This window comes from Protomyctophum parallelum (genome assembly GCF_964188405.1).
Source record: "Protomyctophum parallelum genome assembly, chromosome: 19".
Lineage (NCBI taxonomy): Eukaryota > Metazoa > Chordata > Actinopteri > Myctophiformes > Myctophidae > Protomyctophum > Protomyctophum parallelum.
Window position 1 is genome coordinate 32,638,484 of NC_139717.1, and position 25,325 is coordinate 32,663,808.

Sequence of the window (25,325 nt, forward strand, 5' to 3'; positions counted from 1 at the left end):
AAAGTACAGATTCACCCTTTACTCACCCAGAGGCTGGCAGATGAGTCAATGAAATTAGTGTGTTTTAAATAAATAAATAAATAAACAAATAAACAAATAAATTAATACATTAATAAATTAATAAATTAATGAATAAATGAATGAATGAATGAATGAATGATTGAATGAGGCATTTGAACGGAAGAACCGCTAATGTTGTTTGCTCGAATGCATTCCAGGTGAGATGTTTTGTTTCTGGTGTGTATATATATATGTATATATATATATATATATATATATATATAGCAGCTCATTCTCGTTGGGGGGTGGAACCTGTGGCAAGCGGTCCCTCGTGGCCTCAGGAGGAGGGGCATGGGGGATGGTGGATATGGATGAAAAGCCCTAAAGAGGCGTAGAGGGACACTGTGACAACAGGTAGACCAGTAGAGGGACACTGTGACAACAGGTAGACCAGTGGAGGCTGTGACAACAGGTAGACCAGTAGAGGGACACTGTGACAACAGGTAGACCAGTGGAGGGACACTGTGACAACAGGTAGACCAGTGCGGGAAGGAGGCTGGGTTTGATGCCACTAGCTGCTGCTGGTGTGGCGATGCTGTGGACGGAGGGGCTTGAGTCCTTGGACCTCAAAGTCGCGTCTGGGCCTCTGGGATGTAGATCTCGATGCTGTCTGCCCTCTCCGAGACCGAGCTCTGTCTGAAAGAAGCCGCCCGCTTGGCCGCCATCAGGCGTCGGCGGGCCTCCTGCCTCTGCCGGTCCTCCAGGTCCAGAGAACGCTCCCGCGTCATGCCACACTTCACAGGCCTCTTGGGAAGAGGCGGCGGCCACTTCCGCTCCTTAACAAAGACAACATGACATGGTCCACGGTTCAGTTTGAAGTTAATGCAACCAAAGGTCCTCATAGGCTCATACATCGTGAGCGTGACAAATACCTTGCATCGCAAACACTGACCATAACAGTCGCTGTCATATTTGTACACGTCATATACTTCAAATGCTATTCATTTCTCCATACACTTTTCAGAAATCCTTATATTAAGAGTTTTAGACCTGGAACTAAGCCAACCACGGTCCTGGTGAATCATGACTATAAAACATTTAATTTTGTTCATAAAAATAATTGGAAAATGGGGGGAAAAAAGGTGAAGGTACAAGACTGTGTACCTAAAAATGAAGGAACTACTTTTCCCATCATGAGCCATTGAGTATGAAATGTTTACTCATGGAAATCGACTGTGATGACAGTGTGGTGATGCCCCCCTTCATTCAGGTTGATGATTGTATTCACCTAGAAACATCTACAGTACCTCGTTTAACACCTTGAACGCCAGTTACCATATAGGGCCAGTGCCAGTGAAATATACGACATGAGCAGATGAGAAGAGCTCTTGTTGTAATATTTGAACCGGAAGTCAAAATCAGCCATTCTGATGCTCAATTGCTCGGATCATTTATATCGTTAGCGGGAGCTCGAATTAATGTTTTATTAAGCCCTGAACATCGTACTTTATCACATTATGAGCCCTAAAGTCACTAAAGACTGCGTGCACGCCGGAGGCTAAAATAAGGTAAAAACTACAACATGACGTCACTGAAACCACTGTGATAGGCGAATCACCACTCACCCGAACACATCTCTATTTTTTTACTAGCTTTTACTAGCCCACGTATACGAGTATACGCGGGCCTTAATCGTTATTCATAGTCCAGTTTTCGGTGAAGAGGAGACCGAAACAGTGGTTAGTAAAAACAGAGAGATGTGTTGTGTGAGCGGTGACCATGGCGGCATGACGTCATGTTGAAGAAAAAGGAAAAAACAGTGCCCTCTGCTGTTTGTTTCCTCAGAATCTGTTCTTGAGAGATTACCCCCACTCTGACCTACCTGACAAACTAGCTATGACAACGTCAACGATAGTTCATGGGAATAGAAAACATGCCTTCTATAAATTGGAGAACCAAGTAATGGCAGCTGTCATATCTGGTGTCATTAACCTATTAGATAAACTGAATGCTGAATTTTACTCTCATGTAACAACACAATAAAGAGCAACTTGAACCTTGAACATGGCACTAGCAATAAATAGCCTTACAATGTTGCAAGACTATAGTCTCTACAATATTCTACTTGCCATGCCATGAAAAATAATCCATTTGGAACGCCTGGATCTTCTGCTATAAAATAAAGAAAACACTGCCTCACCGGCTTCTTGGGGCTCTCCTCCACTGGCTGCCACTGGTTGCTCTTTATCTGCTGTAGCTCGTCAAACTTGGCAGTGACGTCATCAATGGATAGCTGCAAGAGGTCCCAGAATCCAGCCAGGTCCTGGGAGGTGGGTCTGGGCATGGCACTGGGGTCCTTTTGGGAGGACAAACACATACAAACAAACGCACTCTGCATTGTCCCACTGTAAGCAATGAATATCGCTGTCGTCGGGCAGAAACCTCTTATCTTATCACCTCCCAATGTATGAATGAATGAACCACTGTAAAGCGCTTTGAGCACTTGTAAAAGCGCTATAAAAATTATTATATCATTATCTTCATATTCTAACTTTTTTGTGATTTTTCATAAATGCCCCCACGTGACCCCTACAGCGTCACAAAAGTAGCAGATCCACAAGCTCTAAAAGTGGCGTGAAGCGGCACGTTTTGAGCTTGTAGATCTACTACCATTTTTTAATTTGAATCCTAAAAAGTAACAGTTTTGGACATACGAGGTCTCCACCTGACAGAGACGATAATATACAGTATACTATTACAATTACTTGCTGTATAAAAAATATTATTCAGTGGGATTTACACCAGACAGTGGCCTTGTGGTTAGAGTGTCCGCCCATGAAACTGGGAGGTTGGGGGTTCGATCCCCGGCCAAATGCCTCTCTGCTTGGCACTCAGCATCAAAGGGTTGGATTGGGGGGTCAAATCTACTAATCCAATGATTCCCGAGCACGGCTGCAGCTCACCGCTCCTTGGTTGCGACTCACTGCTCCAAGAGATGGGTCAAATGCGGAGAACAAATTTCACTGTGTGTGACAAATCGTATGACTTTGACTTTGATTGTTAGATGATCTATCCAGGTCTTTGGAATCTGAGATATGTACAGTGAGAAGTGATTAAAGCGGACCTGTTCCAGTCAGCCAAATGAGGCCATCTTCTATGCTTCAGTAATTCTGCGGCATTATCACCATCCATAGTACCTATCTATAGGCATGTACTGTATGAGTAGTCTTAACTCCACTGAGAGGCAGCAGAGGGCTAATATCAGACCAATGCAGTTGTTACTGGGTGATTGTGTGGAGCTTTCTACATAACATGAGCTGAAAAAAGGAACCATGCCACAACACTGCAAAGCTCATGTGGAGGCAACCGTGTATCTCTCCCACGTACGCACGCACTCACACACAATGCTTCTGTTCAGGACCGGAAGTTCAAAGATGGTGGATTTTAATTCACCGGCTTCAAAACGGGGTCTTGTAGAAACCATGGGTTAACTCTAACTAACAGCTGCTGAGCTGAACAGTGCTCAATCGTCATCAATGACGCTGAGCATCAGCTGGGTGAAGCTGAAACTGAACATCCCCCGGGGGATTAATGTTTTATGTTCAACAAGCTGTTCACTGTGTCATTTACAGACACACACAGGTCTGGAAATGACACAGCTGCTTTCCAAATTGAGCTTCTGTACCTGCAATGTCAACTTTCATTTGAATCCAAATGACATCACATTGTGCAATTGACAGCACTTTATGTCCCAACAGCACTGTAGGTTCACAATACTCTGTACGTGAACACTCTCAGTTAACGTAGTGTCCCTCTGTCAAATTCAACGCACATCCACAACTATGTCAAGACTTTTGCAGTTCTCGCTCTTTCCAGCAGAGGCAGTGGATATGCTCCCTCACACTCAAACATGTTCAAGCACTTGGAGCAATCTCAGCCCTGTCAGTGTCAATGTAGAATTTAATCCATCATCATATTACATCTGGGGACAGAGGAGAGAGAGAGAGAGAGAGAGAGAGAGAGAGAGAGAGAGAGAGACACACACACACACAGAGACATGCAGAGACAGAGATACAGGGAGAGAGACCATTTGAAATAGAGCTAAGCACCACCTTTAAGTTATACCACACATAGAGAAGGCTAATTTAAGTTTCTTTGAAGACAAAAAGTTGTGTGTGTGGCCGTGTGAAGGGTATGAATAGCCACCTGTCACACACACACACACACACACACACACACACACACACACACACACACACACACACACACACACACACACACAGTATGTACTTACTGTGTGAGTATAATTAGTGGCCAGCTCTTATGAAAATGCGAGACTTTCTCCAGCTCACCACCAACATGAGATGTGAACAATGAACCACGATGGCAGCTTCATTATTCAAACTCCCAGGACTCCGTTTGAACCAACCCGCCTCCTCGAACGGCGTGAACGCAGGTGCTCCGTTTCCCTATTGTAATTCCCCTTTCACTTACTGCGGGGTCAATATGAGCAGAGGGTCTGTTTAGCCCCCATCGATCTGGGAGGTCTATTTCTGGAAGGACCACAATGTGCACCCTCAGCGCCTCAGGGGCATCTCTGCAACACCTCTGTCTTCTTTAGCGGTTTATTTATCATGAAAATGGGTTCTACGCCAGTGGTGTAAAAAGTGCTCAAATGTTTTACTTAAGTAAAAGTATCAATACCACAATGTAGAACTACTCATTTAGTAGTAAAAAAAATAAAGTCCAAAATTCAAAATGTACTTGAGTAAAAGTACAAAGGTATTGGCATCAAAATGTACTTATAAGGTAACAAAAGAAAAAGTATGCATTATGCAGAATGTACAATTTCAATGTATAAATAAATATTTAATGTATCAAAATAATTTGAAAATAGCAGTAAGTAAAGTGCAGTACAGTACTTAAGTAAATGTACTTACAGTACAGTAGTTACTTACTTTCCACCACTGGATCTGTGCATAGATCTTTGTTTACTTTACTATATAGTCTGTTAACTGTGCACTTACCAGATTCTGCTGACATAGCCAGTAAAACTGCTGGAACTTCTGGGACATGAGGAGTTGCGCGCTGCCCACCGCACTTCGGATCTTTCCAAGGACTACAGGATGAGGAGAGACACAGGAACAAAGATATGTCACATGCAAACCCTCCGGTAACTGATCTGACATAACAAACACTAAAAAATCTGTGTATTTAGCATTGCTTTTCTACACAGTGTGGTTATATCCCATTCACCAGATATGCAGACTAACAGTCCGACAATCATTAGACCGACAACCTACCCCTAACCTGAAGACTAACAGTCCGACAATCATTAGACCGACAACCTACCCCAAACCCTATCATAGCCCTAACATGCAGACTAACAGTCTGACAGTCATTATACCGACAACCTACCCTAAACCCTATCATAGCCCTAACATGCAGACTAACAGTCTGACAGTCATTATACCGACAACCTACCCTAAACCCTATCATAGCCCTAACATGCAGACTAACAGTCTGACAGTCATTATACCGACAACCTACCCTAAACCCTATCATAGCCCTAACATGCAGACTAACAGTCTGACAATCATTAGACCGACAACCTACCCCAAACCCTATCATAACCCTAACCCAAAGCTAGATGCAAGTAACGCATGTCGGGAGCAATGGGTGATTTCCACATGTCAGACCTTTGGTGTGTCGGATAAGCGTGCGCAGACTGCGCAACCGGAAAAGTGTATTTTCAGAAAATATGACATTTAGGCAACTTACATCTTTAAATGTCAAATTGGTGAGGATATCATTATTGAAGTCAGGACTGTCTGTCTATGTTAGGACTATAGACCAATTATTTGTTTACAAACATTGAGACTGGTCGCACGGGTGACTGTTTCATGTAATCAATTCCCAACAGATCTCCAAACCTGTTGTTTTGGGGAGCGCTGGTTTCAGTTCATTCAACCTCCTCTTGTGTGTTGGCTAGTGAGGTGCAGACATTTATACTTCATTGCGCAACAGTATTGCACGCAGAAAAAAGCAAGAACAGAACAGCGACATCACAATAAACTTTCATTAATGTGTGTTGCCTGTAGTTTCATCAAGCCCCGACATAAGCCTTCATGCATACTTTGTCACGTGTTGACTTGAGTCAAGTCGTGAGAAAAGGTTTGGTGGTACATGGATTGGACCGCATGAGTCTGAAGAGATTGAGCTATGCAACGCTTAGTTATGACATTCCTGACGAGTCATTGATACAAATGTAACCTGTGTAACTGGGAGTATACAAATGTAACCAATGGCCCCTGTATGTATCCATTTGTGCTCACTATATACTCACTATGCTCACTATATACTCACTATGCTCACTATACTCAATACTCACTATATACTCACTATGCTCACTATACTCAATACTCACTATAGACTCACTATGCTCACTATACTCAATACTCACTATAGACTCACTATGCTCACTATACTCAATACTCACTATAGACTCACTATGCTCACTATAGAGCGCCGCAGTCCCGCCCCCTCGAGAGACCCGGAAAATAAATCCCCGTTCATTTTCTCTTACTCTTGTCGTGACAAATCATGACAACAAACACAATTTGTCGGGCCAAACGAAGAAGTAGAAAGTAGAAAAAAACACTTTTTTTGTTGTTTTTCTTCTTTGTAATTATTTGTTTGGTCCAAAATATTGTGTGTGTTGTCATGATTTGTCACGACAAGAGTTGGCTTCGTACGACGCTTAAAAAGTCTTTAAATAAATACTTTTTGAAAAGCCTATGGAGAAAATGAATGGAGATTCATTTCCTGGGCCACTCGTCGTTCTGAAAGGGGGAGGGACTGCGACGCTCTATACTCAATACTCACTATATACTCACTATGCTCACTATATACTCACTATGCTCACTATACTCAATACTCACTATATACTCACTATGCTCACTATATACTCACTATACTCAATACTCACTATATACTCACTAAAACCTAGGGCTTTCACTTCTAGTGATTTTTACTAGTTGACTAGTTGCTATTATGTAAAAAATAAAATAAAACGGTGTCCATTGGTGACTATAACTATAATCTAGCTGATCTTGAGGCCTACAAAATAATAAAAAATAAAAAAAACTTGTGTTGACAACTTGATAGGCTTGGAAACATGAATTTGTGTATTTCTTATGTATATTGCTGAAATTGTAAGTAATGTATATGAATGCAATTGCAATGTTATGTGTTGTTTACTGTGCTTTGTATAGTATGCAGGCTGTGGATCCCAGAAAGACAGCGTCAGAAAACGGGGACCTTTTTCAAACAAACAAATAAGCCCCTGCTTGGAAGCAGAGTGAAGAGCTTAGCACGTTGTCTTTACCCTCTGGACACTCACTCTCCTCCGACAGGTCGTGCTCCTCCGCCTCTCTCTCCATGTCTTTGCACCATCCTTCCAGCCGCTTGGTCTCGCTGTGAAGGAGCTGCATGAACCAGCTGCCGTCCCTGCGCAGGGGAGACGCGCGGCCCACCTCAGAGCCCTCCAGGCTGGGTTCCACCAGCCAGGGTTCGGCGGGCTGGGGGCTGGGCGGCCCGCTCGATGTGCGGTAGTCTTCCCTGTAGCTGAACAGGCCCTGGGTGCGCACGGTGCGCGTGGCGCCGTACTGCGTGGGCGTGCTGGGCTCAGAGTGGCGGCCGAACGCCCCGCCGAACTGTAGGCCCTTGTCTTCCATGGAGGGAAAGCCCTCGCGCTCCATGTCAGCTTGTACCGCCGTGGTCACACTGTTGGAGCGCTTGAACCGCCCTTGACTAAACACAATCACACAGGCACGCACACACACACACACACACACACACACACACACACACAATGACAGGAGGGGAGTACAGAGGAATATATATATATATACACAGGTATTATGGGATTATGTAACCAGATTATGTAACCAGTAAGACGCCTGAGGGCGAGAAGCGACCTTAGGTCGCGTGCACCCATCCGCGATCATTGACGGCAGACTGCTGGGCAAGCGCTGGTGCTTTGGCATGGAGGGTCAGATCAACATGGAATGATTTCTGTACTGGCCATATAAGGAGCATGTCTTAAGTGTACAGGGTTTGATGAGGTCAGATCAACATATAGAATGTCAATACAGGTCAGCTCCATACAGCATAATGGAGATCTAAGGGTGGTAGCGGGGACATTCTCTTGACTGTACAGGGTTTGATGAGGGCCTTGGTATGGTCGGGTCTTCATTTTCGGGCCTGTTAAGAACTTCGCCGGCTGCCGGGCGCGGCTGTACTAATAACTTTAGGGCAGGCCCGTCTAGAGTTTGAATCGATGGATGGGGAAGGATTAACATATGGAATGTCAGAACAGGTTCTGACATACATATATGGAGATCTAAGGGTTTGAGGGTTGAGGTCAGATGTAGAGTTTCTGGCCAATATTGATGACATCAGCGATCTCCATATATGGGCTTAACTGCGACAGCAGGTCACATTCACTATGACATCAGGGTCTCCACATCTCTATCCCTGATGATGTCACATGTATATATGGTTCCCGACCAACACACTGACGTGAAATGCACAATTCCGTAGTTAACTGCTACCTTCGGTCTCAAAAACAACACTATTATGGGATCAGAATCAGAGATAGTTTGTGCATTCAGATGTACATGGCATCAGAGACACTGGGCTCACTGCTAAAATCAAAAATATCTAAAACCACATATTACACACATAAAGACCCCTAGGAAAGTGTTCTAAATCTTCTAAACGTCATTTTTGCAAAAAGGGTGAAGTGTCCCATTAAACGTATAGATTATTATATATGTTTCCCATTATTGTCAGTTAAATATTGACTTTTTACTACTTATTGTCCAAGCATGGCTGAATTTTCAAAACAATCGGGAACAGAAATGTGGCAGAGATACAGCACTAAAACCAAACACGTACCGTTTTTCATCCTCCACCTGGATGCCAATGGAATGGAACTGAGGAAGGGCTTTACTCTCAGTCTCAGAGTCCGTCACAGTTTCCACCTGTTGAGCACAAACAAAACAGCTGTTCCATGAAACTTGTTGAGCACAAACCAAACAGCATGCTGTTCCATGAAACTTGTTGAGCACAAACCAAACAGCATGCTGTTCCATGAAACTTGTTGAGCACAAACAAAACAGCTGTTCCATGAAACTTGTTGAGCACAAACAAAACAGCATGCTGTTCCATGAAACTTGTGCACTAAATTGAATCAGGATTTGATGAAGCAGCAGTGTGTGTGCGACATCTTGTGAAAGTTGAGCTCTACCCGTGGAATCTTCTTGTCTGCTACAGGCCCTGTATCTTTTCCAAACACATTGCGTTGAAAGGTTTCTACAGCATGAAGTATCTATAATAATGGTAGTGGAGTTTTCCTTTTTTGTGCATGTGTATTGTGAGCATAGACAAAAATAGATTGTGAGGCTGTAAAGTGTAAAAGGAAAAGCAACGTTTAAATATAGGCTAGCTAACCTGACTTGTATCACAGTTTGAAGTGTGTTGCTCAGGGCCTGGGAGGCCAACCGGTGACCTTCAGATGAACACTTTCATTGATAAACACCATTTTCCCAAGTCTATTGTTAGTGTCTTTCCTTGCTAAACACGAGATGCCCGACTTATGTTTTATTTGTTTTATTGGGCGATTTTGATAACTTATGAGACAAAAGAGGTTTTCCGTGGCTACTTTAGTTTCACTAGCTTCTGATGAATTAGCTGGGAAATTTCCCCCCAATGGAATGCTATGGAGAATGGCGGCGTGCAACGAGCGTCTGTTTTTTTCTTCCTTGTTGTCACTGGTCATCATGGAATATTTTCCGACATTAGGACACGCGATCGTGCTATGTTCGTGCAAAGGAGCGATCTACACTATCAGGTGATGCTCTCTAACTTGAATTCAATATCTGTCAATACCATTGTATCATTGCATTGCTGCAAAATATTAAGTCATGACAGTGCAGGTTCTTGCATTCTCCTTTGAACCACTGACCCTAACCAAACGACTCTGGCTCCCTACAAGCAAGGGCATGTGGTTAATTCCTCTATAATATCCCCATGCATGGTTCACTTTATGAGGCACTGGGGCCTGATGTACAGACCGCCCGCCCGCCCGTGCGACACGCACGCGCACGCACGCACGCACGCACGCACGCACGCACGCACACACACACACACACACACACACACACACACACACACACACACACACACACACACACACACACACACACACACACACACACACACACACACACACACACACACACACACACACACACACACACACACACACACACACACACACACACACACACACACACACACACACACACACACACACACACACACACACACACACACACACACTTTTCAGTTCCTTCCAGGACTACTGGAGACAGATATGGGATGAAATGGTAAAGGTTACTTACCGGACGATGGTCTGACAAGAGACGTGCTGATGTCATGGGAGATGACAGTGATGATGATGATGACGTTGGTGTACTGTACACGATGAAGATGCTTATAAAATATGGTACTATTCATTCTTTGTTGGACAGTCTGTACCAGGACAGAGACAGGACAAGGGGAAGTCCAATTACAGATCTAAGTATATTGCTCACAAAGTGAATCCAGGGTGCACAAATAATTTCTTTGATTAAATGAGGGATGAAATAATGGAATGAAGTTAGGCATGTCCTACAGTGAGCCAAAACAGAGCCAAATTGAAATTGTAAATGTGTGCACCTGTAAAATAATTTGTGCACTCGTAAAACACATTTTATATTTGTAAAAAATAAAATGAAAGTACACTCCCAAAATTCATAAATATTTATTTGTAAAAACATGTGTGCACTTGTAATTCATACTTTGTATTCCAAACGATTTTTTTTTTTGCTTGGCCATGCCTTCTTCAGCGATCCTTGACATGTTTTGCGCATGCGCACTGCCGGTCACTTCTTGTTTACTGCCGACAAAAGGTGCTCATAACTCTAAATATACGGCGCTCTCCATGGTTTTGACCAAAGCGCCGATGTTTGGAGGTCTTTTCTGATTGTCCGGTGATCGTGATTGGTACATAGGCTTTTTTAGAGCAAGGATTGGCCTCATTTGAGCTCGCTATCATTAACGCAAATAATTTAGCATCTAAAATGGAATCCAAAACCGGACGCGTGTCATACTAAAACAGATGCAGATCCTCTGCCACCCAAGCACCACCACTTTCATCCACCATGTGTCAATGTGTTAAGAGACCGTATTTCACTGAAATCTATCCATGCACACTCCTCTTAACCCATTAAGACCTGAGGCTGATTCTAGAAATGCCTTCTATTTCTAAATCAGTAGTTAATCAGTCACACTTTCAAGATTTACAAAGATCACACCCAGTGTGAAGTGAGAGGTGCCTTGATGTTGACGTGTGTGCACACAAGCACACAAAGTCACATGTTGGAGTGACAAAAAAAGTTCAAAAATAGCAGCTGTAAAAAGGCTATTTTTGAAAAGCCGATGCAAAAAGAAAATCTGAAATGACACAACGATGCTTTCCCGGTTTTAAGGTCTCAATCAATGCCAGACTGTTGTGTTCTTTTATTTTATAGTGACGTGTTTATCGCTCAAAACCTAACCTTGATGGTAATCCATTACGTAACTGGAGCATGATCCAGTGTGCCGACTATTTTTCTATTCTAACGCGTAGAATTGTATGTATTTTTAACATCATCTCTGTCTCCATATTATAACTATTTGTGTTTTTTCGTAAATGAATGCCCTATTTGATCATACAACAGCGTGACACAAAAGTATCAAAAGTAGCAGATCTGCAAGACGCTCAGAAAGCAATGCTTCAAATTAACATTAAAGAAAGATCGTAAGTTACTGTAGTTACCTGTATTCCAATGGAGGAGCGTGGCGTTTTGAGGTACTCCTCGGCCTTGGACACCAACACAGCCTTGTCACAGGTCTGCACGGAGGTGTGGCTGCCCAATGATGTCAGCCGATTGGCCGCTGCAGACTCCATGGCCAGTGTGACAGCCTTGGTGCTGTCCAGGCTGTCTGTGGAGTTGTAGATGGCCCGGCCGAGGCTATCCGTGGTCCACAGGCCACTCCGTGGGTGCCTGCCCTCCTGGTAGGCATCCTGGGTGGACTCGGTACTGCTTTGGGCCGTCACGGAGATGAGAGGCTTGGTGGCTGTCCGTGGCGGCACGGGAGGAGGGGTGGACTTCTTATAACCGGGCGTGTACGACATTGCTGTAGTAGGACGAAAGCGGGTTGAGAGAAGGGAGCTATTTTTAGCATCTGCTATGTTTTGAAAAACAGCAGATGCTATGATCACATGACTATAGAGATATTGTGTACTGATTTTTTGGGGGGAAAATCTCAATGGAGTAATATCTAAAAATGTGTTTTGCAAAAAAAAAAAAAAAAAAATTATGTGAATTTGGAGAAGAGGGAGTGGTGCCGGAGATTAGCTGCTCGCTGAGGGACAGACGGACATACTGTACAGTGTACACACACACAGACGGATACACGGACAGACTGACAGGGTGCAAAACAGACTCGGCCTGCACGCCTTCAGCCGGGCGGCGACAATAATGGGCAGCAAATCAAACAGCCTGTTCAAGCATAACCTACACATTTTTAGAAACAGTCGTACCACAAACAACATTATCGCTCTTTGACTTTTTTCGTCTGGTAGAACTACAGAGCCCCAAAATATATGAAAACTAAGAAAACGATACGTTTTATGTTATGGGACCTTTAACTTACACGGCACTATGGCAGGTTGCACAATAACAAATACGTGGAGTGATACTGTAGTCTGACAACACAAGAAAGTCTACTTTAGCATGTTTGTAGTTTTTTCACATAACACTGTGCTTTTACAAGCTACTTAGGTAATTGGTATTTTTACATGCTGGATATTACTTTTAAACCTGTAGTCGTGTGATGTGACAACAAAGCTGGTGATGATACTTTAAGCCAGCACAATATGTCTTTTTAGCTGTAGTATTGCTTTTTATGTAACCAAGTTTTGATGATGATGGATTTGGATTATGTCAGTCCCAAATGTAAAAAAAAAAAGTGAATAGCCTATCAAATCATTAAATTAAATTTCGGGAGCCACCCCCCGTTCGAGTCAAAATATAAACCAACAAAGAAGAAGGGGGGAAGTCCCGCCTCGTTGTCTGGGCCAGCCAATGGCCAGCTGGGCCCAAACGGATCTACAAAGATGGCGACTTACAGTTCAAGGACTGACAGGCTTCATTTTACGTCCATATAATTATGACCCGGATAACCATATTTTTTACAGTCTATGGTATATAGTATAATCATCATACTATAATCATACTATAATTCTAACAATGTCTGAATGTCAGAAACACCGGCGTATCTCCTCATTGCCTGCACCAATCGCTCCCACTTTTCACACAGGCATTGACCATAATAATATGGAGGTCTTAACGGAGCCATTTTTTCAATAAGATTAATAATGAATTTATTAGTGAATAAAAACCTGTTTATTTGTCCGTGGTCTATCTCCGACCGAGCCACACTATTAGCACACATCTCTCCATGCCAAAAAAAATCTGCACGCTCCCAGAATCCGGCTAGGCTACATTTTACCGACGCAACTGTCATATTTACTGTACAGATATTGTTTTTACATCACCCATTTATATTAAATAATAATCCAACCGCACCCAGGGCGCAGTACCCCCCGCGGGGTACTGCGCGAACAAATCACGTGTCACCAGTGTCACCAGTGAAATGCATGTTGGGACGGACACAGATTAATACTGGGACCAAGGGGCCAGCTAGGCACTCCAATGTTGAAGCGCTGGGACCTAGTGGTAAGAGGAAGGACTGCAGGCGGACCCGTGGATTCTTGACGAGGAAACCCCGTGCAACCGAACGCTCAATGTTAAAGCCCAGCTGCACTTCCGCAAAAAAATTCAAAAAAATTCGGAAATAGACGGTACTTCCGGCAGCCTTCCGGGTGCTTCAAAACGCCACTGAGCAACTTCCACTGACATGAATAACGGAGGGGGCGGAGCTTCGCGCCAGTTTAGTCTCTATCCTTTTAATACTCTATGACTGGGACACAGTTTCCCAGTCATTCCCCTTGCATTCTCCAACGCACTTCCCTTTTTCACAGTTCACACCGCCCCCAGGCAGGCATCAGACCTATGCATCAGACCCACACGAGGAAAACAACTCGGACCACTCCACCTTAGTAACAGTAGCCTACGCATCGACACAATTACTACATACAACAAACAACATGCCACGAAGAAAACGACCATCACTTTCACTTTCTGGGAGCTGCATACAAAGCGTAAGGGCCGATTCATACTCCTATTTTACCGCTGTTTCGGCGCTGTAGTGCCGAAATGATTTCGGCTCGTCAGAAATTTTCAGTAGCACCGAAGAGCCGACTTTAGGACGGTACCCGCCCCCCCGAACCTCAAATGACGTCAAATTGTAGGCTCTTCAGCGCCGAACCGACTTTTATTCGGCTGTAAAATAGGAGTATGAATCGGCCCTAAGCGTCTCACTCACGCTGCTGCCCCTGCCAACAACAACCAGTCCACCACTAACGCAACAGGTATATACATACATAAATGCAATTACTACACTACTAACATGACAATGACTGTTTGAGACTTTCCCACACTGTACATTTGGGAATACCTGTGCGACAGCCCATACTTTCTGTGCTGCATGTCAAACTGGGGTCTTTCATACTTTTCAAATGGGGGTCTGTGGGCTAATAAGTGTACATTTTACAGTCCTTGCCATGAAAACATTTCCCTACCATGCATTTATACAAATATTTTCATGTTATAGTGCTGTTTTTATTCACACAAAAAAGACACAAATATATTATAATGAAGAGCAATTAAATATATTTATGGGGGGCAATAGTCCATACAACGGGTAAGGACTATGTATATTAATACAATAAACAAGCAAAAGGGCATTGCCTGACCATGGATCACACCAAAGGACCTGCAACATGACTGAGGAACACGTTCCACTTCAAATCATATTTATCCAACTGATTATTCATCTTAAAGGATAACCTCTCCAAAGCAGCCACAATACCAAGCTATCAATGGTATACTTATGATTGTACTGCAGCATTTTCTTGCAAAAGAAACTACAGTAGCCTACTAATTAGCCTACTTTTATGCCCAACCTAACTTCCCAAGACCATCTGTAAACAATTCCCCGTTCCCCCCTATCAGTAATGTGATCTATTACAACACATTACCCACACTGAACATCATTTGCTGTTCATATATTCAGAACGGGTAAGTATATGTAATTTGTAAATAGATTAGCAGTATACTGTGGTTACTTGGGTCGTTTGATGCGTATGTCCCGTAGCAGCATATGACGTGATGAAGATATGTACCAATGCCAGGGTATAACTGGCTCTCGATGGTGACGTAATAATGATATGTTTCAGTGTCGGGTGGATTAAAGGTAATGCCCCTATGTATACATGTATGTAATCTGACACCAATGCCATATGAAGCACAAATTAATCATTACGTCATATGTTGCCAAGGGACATACGCATTGGCCCACCGGACAAACAACATTACTTGCACGAGTAATAATAATACTTAATACCCCCCCCCCCCCCCCCCACACACACACACACACAGCCCTGTTTTAAAACGTAAAAATGGAATGTTCAGACCGGATTACATCACTTGCTATGGCAATCATTTGCTGCAGTCTAAATTTGCTGCATGAGTCACTGAGGAAAAGAAAGAAAGACCGTGCATGAATCATTGCTATGACAAAAACAGACATTCTCTCAAATGTGTAGGATGAGACCACAATAGCAACTCATCCATTTGCCCATTCAGATGATCCAGTAACGTTGAATTGAATGCAACCTTGTTTATTACATCAAGGTGATCCCTCCCTCAAGCAAACAACAACAACAACAATGCATAACAGTGTGCACAGACATTATGTATACCCTCTACACAAAATGCTGGTGAGGTGATTGACAGTAATAAGAAATACTGTTATACTGGGTTCGAATCTACCGACCGTGGGGCAACCGGCTTTGTCCAGCGTCTACACGAACACAATTGGCCTGTCTACAGGTGATAGTTGTTACTGCACATAATTCTATGGGCTAGGGCAACGCCTGTCAGTAGGGAGTGTTGGGTGGGAGGAGTAGGACAAAGGACTTATGTCCTCGCAGTGGGGGCTCCTCACTGGCAGGTGAGTCAGTGGAATATAACAGCAGTGATAACACAGAAATGTGTGTGGGGAGGAATACATAACTAAATTGGGGAGAAATAGGGGTAAAAAGCAATATTATTTATTTATTTATTTGTTTGTTTGATAGGGACAATGCTCATTAATCAACATTTCAGTTTTCACTTCCGTGTAAATATGCCAGAGTTAGCCATAAACTATAATTTACATCTGTAGTCCCTGAGCAGGCTCATTCATGTCGAAAAAAGAAAATTAAAGGTTTTCCCAGTCAATACTATATGTATTGTATTACCTTTCATGGACTTAGGGGAGACCTGTTCTTAGACACAACATGGGGATATGGAACATATCAATCATGACACCTATATAATATGCTTTAGTATTTCATACTCATGTCTTTCTAAAGGCTCATACATAGTCTGGATTTACGGTGGTGAAGAGCAAACCACCGCCACCACTACATCCCTTCTCTGTTTTTACTCACCACCGCTCAACGTTATTTCAGCTCCGGTGGTCAGCTCAGCACCGGAGCGGTGCTCACCTCACCACCGAAAATGCAGACTATGAATAGGCCTTAACAAGAACAGCAGCTTGGAATAATGATAGTAAGGTTATCGTGGAGGGAGAGAACAAACCAAGTGGACAGCAGATGGCGAAACGCCACATTATAGCGAAAATAGCAGGTCTACAACACATTTTTAAACATAATGGAAAAGACTCAAGACGCATCCAGCCAGGCAAAGAAAGGAAAACTGATGTCACTCGTTTTTCCATGCCCATCCTCCAGCGCCATATTTTGCTGTGTTCACACTGGCAGATGAAAAAGATTCAAAGATGAAAAGCTACACACAGTATTTGTATCTTTGTAGCTGAAGTTGAAATTAGCTCAACTTCTTTGCAGCTTTGTATCTGTATGGGCCTCAATGGAGTGTATATTCTGCCTTCATTTCGAACGTGGTTTTGGCGTGCGCCCACGTCAATATGACATTTATCAAGTGATCCTATACAGTCTGGACGTTTACAGTAGCTCAATCCCGATCCAGACGGCCTTTTCCACGTGTCTACCCCCCCCCCCCTACCACCTGCACTGGGCACAGGTTTGGAGCGTGTGGTTTCTATCCTTCTATCCTTAACGCAGGTTGTACATAAATCCAGAGGACGTACTGTATATAAAGTTTGGAGACCTCCATGAAAAGATTTAAACAGCCGCCTGCTGGTCCTGACCCCCGAAAATGCTCTCCCGAGTCACATAAGCACTCAGATCCAGATATGCAATTTATGTGGATGACTGTTAAAGCACTTATAATATTATATATATATATATTTAAATGGGTGAATTAGCACCTAACTTAGCCTATACCATTGCATATAGGCAGGCTATATGCTTGCTTGTCATTGACACTTAAATAAAGAAATAAAGTAGGCGTGGATGTCCATGTATGCCAAAATCTAAATGTTTTATTATCACAGGGATTATATACGCATCTGATCCGCTGTGGTCCCGCTGTAGTCATCTCACACATTATGCGCTCGCATATGTTTTAACAGAACCAGTAAAGCACTGTTTGATTATGTATATAACATGTTATATTGTTTTTAATTGCGCGATTTGAATTGCTTCCAGAACACGCTGGAATGATAAATGACGAACATTGCAGTGATCTCACCGTACAGCAATTTTTTGGTGTAAATCACGTTGAAAAATGAGGCCCTATCTTTGTATCTGGCATTCTGACCGTGTGAACGCAGCATTAGCATCCAGATACCCATATCATGGTAAAGTTGCAGTTTCAGCACCATGGACAGTGACTGCAGCGTGGTAAAGTGGCTTGAGATTTCAGGTCATTGGAGAGCATACAGCTGCCGAGTTGATATTTCAGCACCGTGGACAGCAACTGCAACTTGGTAGTGTGACTTAGCCTGGAAACCAGACGAATCTGCCACAGTAGGGGAAAGACATCCCTGGGAGATTGGTCTGGCACTCCTCACATTTTACTCACTAATCAGAGCCCACTAATCAAAGTGAGACTTTTTTGCTGTGAGGTTGGAATCTGTTTGTAACCGCCCCATGGAAATAAATCTTCCAAACCGAAGTTCCAGACTATTAATTACGCAGTGATATTAGTCTGGCCATGCCAGGCTAAGAGTGACAAAGTACACAGACTCCACCACCTTTATACAATTGTAGGAATTTATATCACAAGTCTAATGTTGCATGGAGGGCCTGGTGGGTGCATTCCAGGCCACCAGGGGAAGTGGAACAGCTCCATGCAGAGAGGAGGAACTACTTACTGAAATTGGATGTTTTGGAACATGGGTTTTACATGATAAGAGGGTGAGTTGTTTATGTTATTGTACAGTAAGTGCAGAGATAGAATTTCTTATGCCGGGGGAACAAACTTGGACCAACGCTGTAGGCTTGTAACCTGATGGGTCTGGGGATATGCAAATTCAACTTTGACTCAGAATTCTCTACAGGGGGTAAGGACGGGAAAGTGGCTAAGGGGCTGGGTGGGGTCGGGATTATATTAGAGGATTCTAATTTTTTTTAAAGTTCACTTTGGGTTGAATAAGATTATGTTTAATAGGTTGTAATATTTACTCGCATACTGTGCTCGTGAATTAGTTTTCCATTTTGCATATATCAATTTGTAGGGGCAAATGAGAGTGAGATGACGTGAAGGGAAGGAGGAATAACAGAGGATATTTATAAATCTATTGGGATGAAATAGACATTTCTTTAAGCAATCTTGCATCCCTGCAGGAAGGAAGAATCCTGCTAGCAGTCAACCACAAGAACACTCAGCATGTCTGCAACTCACACAGACAGGCAAAACTAGGTCAGATCATTTGAGGCATATATTTCCAACATTCAAGCCCAGAAACCAATGGGCAGATGGACCTGCAGCACAGCTGCTGCCAACAAATAGCTCAGTACAAGTAAGCTGTGAGGGGTGAGCCAAAGTCTGGTTGGTTGGGAGACCATGGAGAATTAGCAGGTAAGTCATGCTGTGCGTCCCATATACTGGGTAACAGCCTGAACACCGACTAAATAGCACTAAGGCAAGGTCCTTAAAGTTGGACCGACAACATGCCTGCCTGAAAGCCCAACCACTCTTCCTCTGTTTTAATAGGCAGTTGGGAACCTTTCTCCCCCATTAGTGGAAATGCTCCAGGCCAGTCCAGGAAGAACCTGTTATCTTCAGCCCAATACATTGTCTGCCCTGAGCTTAATAAAACCAAGTTTAACATTACCTGTGTTCTAAAACTGTCCCCTTATTACCTCCACCTGGATTGCGTTTTTCTGATTTGAATCATAATGGTTACTTTCTGGAACATTAGAAATCACTTTTTGTTCAAGTTACATTTCTATTCTGCATGAAAAAGTGCTCTCTTTTTTAGGAAGTACCATTATTTTAGACTCTACAGTATACGTAAGGTGAGGACCAATACAATGTTAAATCCTCGCAGGGCATTATATTGCATAATTGCATCTGAGCCAGTCTTGCATCACTTGTTCTGTTTTCCCTTACATATCACAATCACGCATTTCCCATAGATGCAGATCACGTTAGTCAATGTTCCTATTGAAACACTATAGCTATGCTTTATGCTTGCATAGTGACTGAGATATATTTGCTATCTTTTTTTAAATGTTGTTTTTTTTTGCGGCTTTCGCCTTTATTTTATTGGGGGAGTTATATTTGCTGTCTTGATCCACAATTGAGGTCAAGGCATCTGCATTCACAGTTATTCAGGTTTTTCCTTTTATCGCGACTGTAGGTCGCAGATTACTATGAAAACCTGCAAAACCTGTCTGTCAGTCAGGTGTGGATAAACTGTCTTAATGAAAATTAAGTGTGTCTCTCCCAAATACCACTGAAAGTAGTTCAAATGATTAGAGATTTAAAAATAAAAAAGCCTAATACATTTCATAGACGCTGTGCAAAATAGGGAATAATGTTTCCAGTTTCAATCAAAAAATAGTCTAATGTGTGGCCCTTCACTCTCTTTATCAAAGTCAGTATAGCCCCCTTGAAAGAAATACTGCACACCCCTGGTCTACATGCATCATGCAACCACAAGAAAATAACTTAATTCACATTCCCATATGTCATAGCCACTATCCCAGAACTCATGATAACCTTATGGCTGTCCTTTGACTTTAGCATAATAATTAATCTGTATTATTCAATCAGTATGAACACAGTATTTGATTGCCTTCCCTATTCTCTTGAAATATTCAAAAATTCAACATTCTTTACTTAACACGGTAATGTTTAGACAAAAGGAATCACCATTTGCCATTGAAGCTCATGATGAGTGGGGTAAAAACAAATGCAATGCAATGTTGTTCATTGAACAACAGATGTCCTCCTTGAGTCTGTTAACTGCAGAGTGCATAGTGCATACAGTACTGTAGCTCTGTCTCAGCACTTCTGTCCAACCGTTTGAAAGCCTTGATCGCCAAAGTGTCTTATCTTTAAGGGAAAGGGACTGGTGTTAAAAACATACTAACAACTACCCTTTAGGTTAATTCAACTTTTTCCATTACTTTTGTGTTTTTTGGGGCTCCCATATGTGTTTTCTATCCCCACAAATAACCAATTTTGAACAATCAGGCTTTCATATCATATGGGTGCTTTAATGGAAATTGCTCTCAGGAACAGCTCAACTGATTTTGTCCTCATCGTGATGTCATCAATGTCACCCTACTTTGTATATTTCCTCCTCTTCTTCAGTCTTCAGTTCCAAATTTGCATTTCCACTTTGTTTACAATGTCCACCATTGTTGATTTTCCAAGCTGGCATGGAATGGAAACAAGCCTGGTTTTATCTAGCATCAGTATTTTAATGACTCAAATATTAAATAATCTGCATATCAGCACCCCCACCACCTCAGGACATTGTGGTACTGCAGCTAAAACTGCTTTCAAAGTCCAGAAAGAAATGACAAGGCCTGGTTATATCAGAGTGGTGATTGAGGCTCAAACCATTAAAAATAACTTTGAGGGACATAGACAATATGATATTAAATATTAAAAGCAGTTTTAAAATGCATGTTATTTGCGCTTTAAGCAGGGGGGAGATATATAGCATTTCAACAAGTTCATGGCTCGTTCAGCAGCTACCTCACCTTTTTCCCCCCACACAGTTTTTTACCTTTTTTTCCCCCAATAATTCGCAGCACAGACAAATTACTTTGATTTATCAGTCTTTAAATACCCTAACCAATCTGTCAAATCTTCAGCACCTGTTCCCAGCCAGGCAACAGAGCTGTGATGAGTCACTCTGTGACATAACGGTCAGTACAGTGACATAACCCACCACTCCATGACAACTATATGTATTCCATGACAACCATGAACCATGCACTACATTACAACATATGCCTGGGTGGGGTGTACTGTGTGTAGGGAGGGACTCCTTAGAAGATGGGGGCCGTGAGGGGTCATGGAGAGGGGGTGGCTTTTAAACGTGAACCCGTGTCTAGATGCAAAGTGTGGTTGCCTCGATGGCACAGATGGAAATATAGGCCCCTCCCACTGATTTTGCTAGCCCATTACAATTTCAATTAAGTCACCCCTGTGATCATGTATAAGTAATATGGAGCGGATTTATCCCCAAAGAGCATGTTTTTGCAACAAACGTTTACGTTTTTTGCATTTGCGGTTCCCCCTATGGATGAAAATGGAATTGCTTTTGGCTCTCTATTGATTAAACCACACTCAACATGTTATTACTTGCGCAAGCAGATCGCGCAAGTAATATTTTCGCCCGGTCTCCTTCGTCGTGACAGCTGTTCCGCCATTCGAGGCTTACGCAGAAAAACATCAAATCTGTGCCTGTGTTGCTGGACCAATGATGACGAAATGACCATATTTCTTACGTCATCATTTAGAGCTAGTCATACGTATACTATATACATAATTAATCAGTAAAAAATAAAATAGCAAATTGTGCCTGATCTGCTGGGACCAGAGTACGTGGTGTGTATGTGTATGACTAGCTCTAAATGATGACGTAAGAAATATGGTCATTTCGTCATCATTGGTCCAGCAACACAGGCACAGATTTGATGTTTTTCTGCGTAAGCCTCAAATGGCGGAACAGCTGTCACGGTTTTGGCGCAAAGTAACCACAGTATACCGCTAATCAACTTACAACTACACACTTTATACAGTATAGAGTATAGAGTATATATGTATACGTATATAGTATATGCCTATATACTATATATATAATATATATATTTCTTACGTCATCATTTAGAGCTAGTCATACGTATACTATATACATAATCAGTAAAAAATAAAATAGCTAATTGTGCCTGATCTGCTGGGACCAGAGTACGTTCATTATACCTTTTTTTTTCAACACATATAAATGATTTATTTGTCTCTGAAAAACTAAAAAGGGATCCAGAATATATCTACAACGATAAAACAGTATTTCTTATATAGATAGAAACTTGAATCATACTTAATAATACTAGATGTTTATATGTATAAAGTAGGTAGCAAATAGTTACATCTAAACATTAATCATTTCAAACGTTCCTTCACAGAGATACTGAGATTTGACAATTTACAGCGGTCGAAAGGACTTGCGCGCTCTGCTTGCGCACTAGTTGGCCATTTATGGCCTACTAGTGTGCAACAAGCAAGTATGCACTCGACAGAGTGCAGTTCTAGTTAAAATCTGTGGTGGATTGGACATTCTGTTTTGATTAGTGGCATTTTTTGTAAAATAGGCCCTCCCACTAACTTCGGAAGCCGATTTTCGGCCGAACAATATGATCTATCAAAATTCTGCCTGTGGTTTTAATCTGATAGGTCCAGAGATCATGCCGATTTTTGTGAGATTTGGTCAAAATCTGTAGGTGGAAGAGCAAAAATTGTTTTGAAGAACATTCAAAATGGTGGAAATTTTTTCTAGATGCAAATTGGCATGGCCTATAAGATGTGTCATGACCCAAGGAATCTAGAGGAAATTACATTTTGATTTTACGACTTACGGTTCAAGAGTTATAGGGCACATGTTATGATGTTAACGTGGCCTGTTATCGCGTGTTCAACTTCAGAATCAGATAAAGTGGTCAAGGAGGAACAAAGCAGTTTAAAGCAGTGTATGACACAAAGCAGTTTAAAGCAGCTAGTGTATGACACACACACACACACACACACACACACACACACACACACACACACACACACACACACACACACACATTTTAAGAAACCTTTGATAAATACATGTATTTTGTGAATATTTTGCCAGTGAATTAGCTTCTTGCTACACAAGACTATGTTATTCTCTCTAGAGTACATTCTTGGTGGAAACAGCGGGACAGTGCACTTGGGACAGCGCACTATAGAGCCATAGTGATGTCCTAAAATGTTGTTGTCCTTACAAGTTTAGTAGAGGGAGAAAGACAGAGTAGAGAATCATTTCTAGAAGAGTAAAGACAATCTGACAATCTGAATCTACATTGAGTAGCTATATGCATTCAAATGTAAATCACGTCTCGTGGCGCAGTGCATGCGTGCGTGTGTGTACGGTTGTAATGCACGTAACTCGAGAACCGTTTGCCCCACCGACTTCAAATTCGACACATGCTTTCCACACCTCCACAGGGAGTGCAGTGCCAGGTATCGGGCCCTGACTATGGTCAGGCTCTGCCATGTGGGCCTAATTAGCCCAAGTGCCCTCACCTGTGCAATTTCCAGCCTCTGCCTCAGCCAATTGATTGCCATGGCAACCCCACACCTGCCAATTGATTACTTAACCAGTCCACTTTTCACAGTGCGTTTGCACTCTTTAGACACAGGCAGACAGACAGATACAGAGATCCCCTTTTGTTTCATTGCCTTGATGGCGTTGTAATGGCTGATTTTACACTTGGTTGCTTGCTGAAAATAGTCAATCTACACCTGAGCGCAACCAAACATAAAATTACTTGTTTTTTAGCTCTACTGGATCTCTTCTCCACTAGTCCCTCCATAACATTTTAGTCTAGTTTTTATCTGTAACATATTTAGTCTTTGTTTTAGTTCTGGCCAATCACTTTTGGCGTCTTCTCTTTTCTCCCCTCACTTTTTATCCTCAATATATACTTTGCTCAGCCAATCATCGTGTTTGTTTTCACACAAACAGACAAAGCTGTCGTCGACAAAATCAACACTGCTATAGGTATGGAGGCATGGAGAAAAGATGAGAAAAGATGGCACTGTACCTGGAGGTGGCTGAGAACGGTCTACACTGCACGACGTCGGGAGTCGAAACTGGATCCCTACAAGTGACAACAGGACAGCAGTTAGTGAGACGTACAGCATGGTTGGTTAACAATTAAACCATGTGTATGCAGCATGCATTCTGTGGATTATCGTTCCATATACAGTACATATTCATGTACCTACCCTGACTCACTCCAAGAGTTGCAGAACTCACACCCCAAGTGATATTTCTTTTTAATATTTATGAGTCAGAAATCTACAGGTAAAAGGCTGGATTTTAAGCGTTAAAATGGGTCACAGTAAGGGGGGTCCCAAAAATAGCCAATCTACAAGCTCACAATCCGTCGCAACCACGATGCATTTTGAGCTTGTCAATCTGCTATTTTCACCAGTAAATTGTTAACACAAAATGGTATTTAATTTTTTTTTGTTTTAATAGGACTGGACAGGCCATCTAGCCTAGAGTAATGGTGCTATATATTCCTAAAACAATTCAATTTAAATTGGGCGAGAAGCGAGAAGTTTATACTGAAGTCTAAAAATGCTTCATCAGGGTTTATTCGCCAAGACAAAACTCTATGGAAAAACACTGGTTGACAATCATTGTATGATCCATCCAGCATCAGCTATGTACTGCTTTTAACATTATATTATGCACACATTCTACTGGCACTGATACACAGGGCAACTCCTAGGGAAACTGTGATTACAACACCGGTCACTCAATAAGTGAAGTAATCTTTGCAAATGAGATGCTTGTCATTAAGAATGGCTTTAAAGCACAAATTTAAATTATTTCAC

General features: G+C 42.3%; 1 protein-coding gene across 1 annotated transcript in view; it reads right to left on the reverse strand.

The window, feature by feature from the left end:
- Positions 1-626: 626 nt before the first annotated feature.
- The window catches only part of LOC310876237 (disks large-associated protein 2-like), a gene marked incomplete at its 3' end in the record, with an annotated part of 68,115 nt that continues 43,416 nt past the window's right edge, over positions 627-25,325 (reverse strand). The window contains exons 6-12 of the mRNA XM_083789710.1: positions 24,524-24,580; positions 11,927-12,288; positions 8,962-9,047; positions 7,403-7,812; positions 5,028-5,119; positions 2,201-2,356; positions 627-836 (exon numbers count right to left, since the gene is read on the reverse strand). Of these exons, the coding sequence (XP_083645836.1) occupies positions 627-836; positions 2,201-2,356; positions 5,028-5,119; positions 7,403-7,812; positions 8,962-9,047; positions 11,927-12,288; positions 24,524-24,580 (1,373 nt within the window). The remainder of the gene's footprint in view (positions 837-2,200; positions 2,357-5,027; positions 5,120-7,402; positions 7,813-8,961; positions 9,048-11,926; positions 12,289-24,523; positions 24,581-25,325) is intronic.